Source organism: Octopus bimaculoides, chromosome 4 (assembly GCF_046866305.1).
Source record: "Octopus bimaculoides isolate indiv1 chromosome 4, ASM4686630v1, whole genome shotgun sequence".
Lineage (NCBI taxonomy): Eukaryota > Metazoa > Mollusca > Cephalopoda > Octopoda > Octopodidae > Octopus > Octopus bimaculoides.
In genome coordinates this window covers 134,056,599-134,065,184 of record NC_142931.1, presented here as the reverse complement: position 1 = coordinate 134,065,184, position 8,586 = coordinate 134,056,599, and the positions used below count along the sequence as shown (strand labels likewise).

At 36.8% G+C, this 8,586-nt stretch overlaps 1 protein-coding gene across 1 annotated transcript; it reads right to left on the bottom strand.

Annotated features, from left to right (window-relative positions):
- Window positions 1–391: 391 nt before the first annotated feature.
- LOC106878965 (translation machinery-associated protein 7 homolog) lies at window positions 392–8,328 on the bottom strand. Its single transcript, XM_089351500.1, has 4 exons — window positions 5,786–8,328; window positions 1,710–1,765; window positions 1,463–1,550; window positions 392–605 (listed from the first exon to the last, which is right to left on the bottom strand). Exons 1-4 carry the CDS (start codon window positions 5,799–5,801, stop codon window positions 571–573), a joined length of 195 nt encoding a protein of 64 aa, XP_089207626.1. The 5' UTR covers window positions 5,802–8,328; the 3' UTR covers window positions 392–570.
- Window positions 8,329–8,586: the final 258 nt, after the last annotated feature.

The following is an 8,586-nucleotide window of genomic DNA, read 5'->3' as shown; positions in this document are numbered from 1 at the left end:
CCACATCAAAAACTAACATTGAAGCTTAATGCAGCCTTATGGTTTGCTGGGATCTGTCAAACCATTCAACCCATGCCAGCAGGGAAAATGGAAGTTAAATGCTGTTGTTGATGATGATAATGACAATTGCCGTACATTAAATTTTTTGCAAATCTGGAACGAATTATCAAAGAAATGGTTTAAAAGCTGTATATGTCCTTCTTTCAGGAGGAAGGCATCAACTTCACAAAAGAACTGACTTGGTCCAACATGCAAAAGTGGACCTAAAATGTTGATGGTGAAGGTTTAACAATTTTTACTTAGGTAAACTAAATCTCAAAAAAAAAGCAATACAGATATGCAAATTCACAAAGGCAGAATAATTAGTAAAATTATGGTCCACAGGTTGAAGTATGGTTCGAAAATTTAATGTTTAATTCAGGACATCAAGTTGAAAAGTTGATCAGAAATGCTTCTAAATTCAAAATGAAAACAGAAGACTTATTTAAAATAAAAATATTTATATCCAAATGAAAATCATGAATCTGCAGCTGAAAACAGTAGAAGCCAATCACTGCTAATGGGTTGGCACTACCGTTTTCCAGACTTCTTTATGCCACCTCCACCTGAAATGAAAAAGATTTACATTTTGTAACAAAGCTAATCATCATCATCATCATTCCAAACACTTCAACATACATTCTTCTTTAACATTTTATAAAACTACAAAGACCCTTTTACTTGTTTCAGCCATTTGACTGTGGTCATGCTGGAGCACCGTGGTTGGTAAGCAAGCTACTTACCACACAGCCACTCCTACGCCTATAATGTATCTTCATAATACTTTATTAACCCTTTAGCATTTAAACTGGCCATATCCAGCCTCTCACTTCTACTCTACAATATAATTCTAAAGATAGACAAGCACATCAGCAAAATCTCAGTTATGAGATAATGCAGGATTAATTCAAAACAATGTGTATAAATAAGCTTTACAATTGACAGTAAAATGAATGCTAAAGGGAAAATATAACAGTAGAGACTCTTTTGATTAAATATCAGAGACACTGGCTACAATTTAGTAAACAAGAAAGCTTGTATAGACTGTGACACAGGAAGATAACCCTTGCTTCCCTAATAACCTTGAAAATGTCCAATTATGGTAAACACCTCTCAGCTTGTCTCAGATATTTGTCCCAAAACACAGAATTATGCAACCAATCCATTTTCATGTAATTATGACAATCTAATCTCTTTCAAAACAGATTCAACTGCTACACAAAGATCACCTTGCATTACGTCCTCCTCACAAACCACCAAAGATATATCTCATACATCCTCTTGTTTATAAAATATTTTATCCCTAACCATATTAAAAAAGTGTATATGACATGACATGACATCTTTAAAACATTCACCAGAATCTTCCTATTATTTTTTTCTAATGTTCACCAACATAATCAATATTCAGTGACATACATACCCATTGGGCCTTTCTGAGTTGCTTTAGCCCTTGCATCTTTTAAAGCTTTTTCTTTTTCTTTCTCCTTTTGCTTAAATGCTACATCCTCCTGCCAAATAGATAAAATACATCATATTAGAAAACAACAGAAATAGAAGGTGGTAATACCAAAGAACTGCACAAATCTGACACCAGACAACATGTTCATGTGTACAAGTTTAATGCACAAGCTTTTATGATTTAAATTAAAAAAAATTAAATTCCTTACATTATCTAATTCTTTGGAATCCTTTTTAGGGGCCTTTAAAGGCTTCTTTTTCCCACCTGTGAATAAAAAAAAAATTACTGTACAGGAAAACAGATTATATTGATGAAACATGTATTGTAGAACACCCTCTACCCTTGGAACACTGCTAGTGTTGTGTTGGCTCCTCAGAAGACAAGTCGCTAGCTAACTAAGCTTTAATATACAATAAATAGAGTTCATTGTCAGCTAGCACACAGAAGTAATAAGTCAAAGATATTTTTAATCAATTGAAATTTTAACTGGAATGAGATAAAAAGTCATTAGAAGTACTGGAAATTGCTTTCAAAAGGGGAGAATGAAGATAACACTAATTTTAATCCAGCAAAAATTAAATGGAGAATTGCAGGAAGAGGGAATTCAGCTGGGCAGCTATGGTACAAGTCCAAGCATACGAGGGGTGTCTGAAAAGTCTTGAGCCTCAAAAAAACAAAACATGGTACAAGACTTCTGATGATTTATTTTTCAACATAGTCCCCCTCGATGGCTGAACACTTTCTCCAGCGGTGCTGAAGTGCCATTATCCCGGCGTAGAACTCTTTTGTTTGGAACTCCAAGAAACTTTCTATAGCGTCTATGACGTCATTGTCACTGGTAAAATGGCGACCAGCCAGGGCTTTTTTTCATTTATGGAAATAGATGAAAGTCAGAGGGGGCTAAGTCTGGCGAATAAGGCGGATGGAGAACAAGTTTGTATCCACAATCACGAATTGTTGTCATGGCAACCACTGAGGTGTGGGCTGGAGCATTGTCATGATGAAAAAGGACCCCTCTGGTGAGCATTCCCGGCCTTTGTCCATACTTCTTGTTGCTTGAGGCCCGTTATCTTGCTCACTTGCTCCTTATCTTACACAAACCACTTCCTTGATAAGATGGTGTGTCACCTTGCCCTGGGTCTTTGGGAAATATTCTAAGCCTCCGCCCTTAAGACTGTTGCTCTGGTGTCTATCAGCACCTTTTGCCTTAGCTATGACTGTCACTTCCATTTCCTCACTTCGATGCCAGCTGAGGAAAACTTCTGGTCTCTGTTCTGCAGCACCCCACAAGCCATTGAATGGGAGAAGCTAGATGCTATGACATTGTGAGGAAGATCCAGCTACCTGTAGAAAAAGCCACCAATCTTCATTTTGAGGGAGTCAACTGTTGTCAGTGGAATCTATCAAGAAGCAGAGGTCACAAAACTTGGGACCCAGATACAATATAGATAGAACAAGGCCCGGTGCCTGCTAGCTTCACGGTCTTAGCTGAACTTTTAAATGGTAGCAGAGTCTTTCATAGTTGAGTCAAAAAGCTTGTTCACACTCTTGACTGATCGCTCTGTAATGCAGGAGATGGTAAATGGAATTTGTTGACCATCACGGTGGGTTTAAAACTTATCTTTGCTCAGGTGATACATTTCTTAAACCCTTGAAGGGCCAATATTGCTGTGATGCTAAGGTTGTCCATATGAGTATCTAGCTTTACATTACCACACATATCCCTTTGTTGAAGACAGCAGGAGTTGATTTGTGGGAGATTTAGTTTTTTCTGGTAGGTTTAGTATCCATATACAGACTCAACTTTGTAATTGCACACACATGAAAATGAAGCAAACAATGTGGAGACACAGTTTGTGAGTATATTTTTTTGGTAGTTAGAAGTAATATGGGCAGCAAATGAAGTTGGATTATTAAGAGGACTGTTATAGTTCTGCAAGTTAGTAGGAATTCTTTTGGTTAAAGATCAGAAGTATTGGCTACAATTTAAGAAACAAGAAAGCTTGTAGACTGTGTGATATAGAAAGATATTCTTCACTTTCCTAATGCCTTGAAAATGTTAATTATGGTGTGTGAACACCTCTCAGTTAGTGGAATATTCTTTGCATGTGTATTGTTAGAGTAGCTTTCCAGTTCAGGTTCATTAAAGAACCACTACACCAGAGTCTTTTGGAGAGTGGTGTATTAGAAAATGTTCACATTAAAATTATCCTCTTTTATTTCTAATCCCAAGGTTTGCTCAACCAATTTTTATCTATATTGATAGTTTGAAAGAAAGAGTGATACCAGTATTAATAGCATCATCATTTTAACATCTACTTATCCATGCTTGCACAGGTCTCATGAAATATGACAGTGAAGTTTGTTTAGAGACAAACAATAGGCTTCTTTCAGATTTTACCTACCAAATCCATTCATAAAGATTTGGTTGGACCAGAGCTTTAGTAAATGACACTTGCCTAAGGTCCTATGCAGTGAAACTGAACACAAACTATGTGGTTGTGAAGTAAACTTAAACCACACAGATATGCCTTTGGTTTAATGATGATAATGTCTTCTTTTACACCTGACAAATTTCTACTGTTCTTAAACTGAATGTCTCCTTCCTCATTTCTATTTGATGTTCTCAGACATATTTAACATAAGCCCACTCTAGAGGTAAAGAATCACGACTTCAGGCCTGGGAAAGCGACGATTCTTCAGAGGGTACCCTGGAGATGGGATGGGATGTAATTTTTCAGATAAGATCAGATCACTAACACACCATCATTAATCCCTCAGATTTAAATGAGATGTTCACGGTAGAAAGCTTTTGAGCATGTCTGTTTGATCAGAGCTGACCTTGGATAAACAACGCTATCATTATACTTATAGCATATCTAACCACATATTTTGCAATATTATCTATATAATCACGGCATCAGTTAATTTTGGAATACAGTAAATGTTAGTTTTCTTAAAATTTTTATAATAAAAGGTGCACGACACAAAGGAATAGTTTTGTTATCCTAAATAATTTGAGCTGGGTGGGGAAGTGGATTCTTTACGCCCAGCAAGCTGAAGTCAAGATTCTTCAAGTCGATTCACTCATAGAAACCTTAAAGAACAATTCTACCTACATTCTGAATGAAATATTGCAATGTGTCCCGTTACACTTTGCAAAGACAATTAATAAGTTACCGAATGATTAAAACGGTCTGGAACTCTTTTTTAAAATAATCATAACCATAATCCATGCATTCGAAAACGTATCCCCTTCAAATTTTACTAAAAATATGGGCATTAATGACAGATTGCTGCCCGCCACCACCGACTTTATGTGGATACAAAGACAGTGGGAAAGGGACTATAGTTATACCGCCAAATTCCCTTACAATACATCCTTATTGTTTTACAGAACAATGTTAGCCCCAGATATACAAAAAAGATAGGAAGATTACAACTGAAACACTTTTGATCATAGAAATCGTTCAATCAGGACTGATCTAGATTAACAATCTGTCCGAGTAATTTAAAACAACTCGAATATTTCTTACTTCTCAGCCCACACATTTACACCAAACACTCCACGTGATATATGGCCATAACATTACTTACGGCTGTAATTGTCCGAACTAACTACAAAGCTATTTTATAACTTCTTACTATTAATAAAGTCATTTATATTAATTTTCTAATGTTTCACAATTTAATTTCTATCATCTCTTAAATCTTGCTTCGAAGTTTGAATTAATTTAGTACAGAAATAAAAATGTTTTTCGGAGGGGTACATGACCGGCAAGTGATTTGATACGTGAGTGGAAACTAAAACGATCACAGCGTGGAAGACATATTAGCCGTTCAAAACGACACAAAAATTGTTAAATTCACATTTTTTATATGTTAAAAGGTGATAGAATGTTCGTTGCACCAAATCGTGACCTGCTAAATTCACAAGCAAAGGAATTAACCATTTACAGATTTCTAAAAAAACAACAACAAAAAAAACGTAGCATTGCAACAGAGAAATTTATTCTTAAATCAACATAAAAACATAAAAAGCAATAACTAATTACAACTTCTAATAAACAATCGCTAACTCAAGAACTTTGGAACAATTTGAGTTCTTTTGACTAATAAATCATTCGATGCTTTGGGCATAATTCAATTAAAACACAATTAAAAAACAAAAAAAAGAGCAATCAACAATTTAAAAAAATAGAAATATACATCAAGACATTGAGTAAAGATATTCAGAAATTAAATGACAATATTAATAATAAATATGAGAAAGAAGCTACATACCAGAACGTCCAGACATTTTAAATTAAGTTTCAGAGAAAAAAAACGCGAACTTTCCTTTGATTGTGAATGACGAAGGGAAGGAATCAAGGTTTATATAAATGCGCATACTCCGGAGTTAATGTAAAATGAGAGTTGGTTCTCGGTAATGAAATACGTAACCATGCACAAAGTGTTTGATGACTGCGTGCGTTGTTGATAACACACACACACACACACACACACACACACACACACACACACACACATCTCTCTCCCACTCTCTCTCAATATATATATATAGTGTGTGTGTGTGTGTGTGTGTGCATATGTGCATACACACACACACACAAACACGCATACACCCACTCATGTATTGAGTTCTATTTCTTCTGTTTCTTTCCTCAAAACTATACTGGCAGACTTTCGGAATAGTTCTCATATACATAAAAATTAAAGAATGAATTAAGAGAGAAACAAGAATCAATTAAGACCTATTTTCTCCATTGTTTGTGTTGATCTCCAACTTGAACGGTTGTTTTGCATTAAGATATTTCGATTCACGGGCAAGAACTTGCACTAAACAACCTATGATACAGTATTCACTGTCCTTTCCTTATTTTATTATCCTTTAAATGGTGTTAAAATGTTCGTCGCTTGAAATCCCGATCGGGGCAGAGCAGAACAGCGAGCTGGCAGAATCGTTGCCATGACAGGTGAAATGCTTTGCAACATTTCGTCCGTTTTTACGTTCTGAGTTCAAATTCCGCCGAAGCCGACTTTGCCTTTCATCCTTTCAGGGTCGATAAAATAAGTACCAGTCGAACACTGGGGTTGAAGTAATCGACTTAACCCCTCCCTTGAACTTGCTGGCTTTGTGCTAAAATTTGAAACAAATATGACAGGGCAGGGCTATTATTTCTGGCAAGTCAAGCAACTGCGTAAGGACTCCTTATTTTGGTTTGGTCCACCGTGGCCACTTGTTTCTCTGACAGAAAAAGAGAGTAAGCGAGAGGAAATTAGGATGATTTTGTCCCATTATTCTTTCCTTTAATCAAAAGTATTCTTTTCTACATTTCAAACAACTGGAATTATCATTATATAGATACTTCTTTCAAAATCCCAATTTTGTTACGCTACATATCCACTTGCGGCAAGTCTTTGATAAAATATTTTGCAATGGCAGTCTTTAGAGGAACGTGTTTCCTGTTCCTGAAACACGTTTCTTATTTCGAATCATTTCTTTCCTTGAGGAGTGGGAGAATTTTGTTGAAAAATAGTGATAGCTTAAATTGAAAGACAGCTGATTGCTCGTATCATGATGTCTTAAAGTGAAGAATAACCGATCCACAATTGTGTTATATATAGATGTATATAGCATCATTATATTGATCAAACTATTGGATGTTGTTATACACCGCTGATCACAATGCACTTTCTCGAGTTTTCTTAAGCACAGCATTATCGTCAAAGGTCTTGGTCACTTGTCATCGCTTCCGTTAGGCCCAGCATTCGAAAATCATGCTTCACCACCTCGTCCCATGTCTTCCTGGGTTTACCTCTTCCACAGGTTCCCTCCACAGTTAAAGATCGGCACTTCTTTACATAGCTGTCTTCATCCATACGCATCACACGACCATACCAGTGCATTCGTCTCTCTCGCACAGCACACCTGATGCCTCTTATATCCAGTTTTTCTCTCATGATATTTACGCTCTGTAGTACATGCACACTGATATTGCACATCCATCGAAACGTACTAGTTTCATTTCTTTCAAGCCTTCGCATGATCTCTGCGGTCACAGCCCACGTTTCACTGCCATGTAGCATAGTTGTTTGCACACAGGTATCATACAGTCTGCCTTTCTGAAGGAGAGGCCCTTTGTTACCAACTGAGGTAGAAGCTCTTTGAACTTTGCCCAGCCTATTCTTATTCTAGCAGCTACGCTCTCGGAACACTCGGATCACTGCTGACTCGGTCACCTAGATAACGGAAGCTATCGACTACTTCTAGTTTTCCACCATAGTATTTGATGGAGTTTATTTTCTGTACATTTCTAGTGTTTATTGTACACACACACACACACACACTCCCAAACTAGGGAATGGAGTAGATAAAATTCAGGCTATATATGTTTCATAGCCAGCAGAACCTAGGAAGTGGTAATTGCCCAAACGAGGGGTAATCCGCTAGCTGCTCGTTGAGCCAAAGATACCTTAATCAAATGAAGTTTACGTTGTCGTCAAGGGATCCCTTGTTAATTCGAAGGAGATTCGATCGAAAATGCGTGGAAAGCACCACAGTTTTCTCGACTCTCTAACGATTCTGCCAACTTGCTACCTTACAATACGGTTTCAAATTTTGGCAGAAGACTAGCAATTTTAAGGGTGGAAGTAAGTTGATTACATCGACCCAAGTGTTCGAATGGTCACTTATTTTATCGACCCCGAAAGGATGAACGGCCATGTCGACCGCGGCAGAATTTGAACCCAAAGCATAAAGAACCGGAAGAAATGCCGCTAAGCATTTTGTCCGACTAGTTAATGATATTGCCAGCTCACCGCCTCATAATACAACAGATTACAACTCTCGACCTTTCCTCTCGTAAATTCGTTGTTTTCTCACTCCAACCAAACCCACCATATTTACCTTAAATTAATGTTTTTTTTTTTTTACATAATACAAACTTTAAGAGCAAATTGTTTACCAATTACTTTTAATGACTATTGAATTACAACTTCATGAAAACAAACAGAATGTGCAATATTACCCAGATTTAACTGAAACACTGTAGCATATCTGAGACGATAGATCTGTAAGTTAG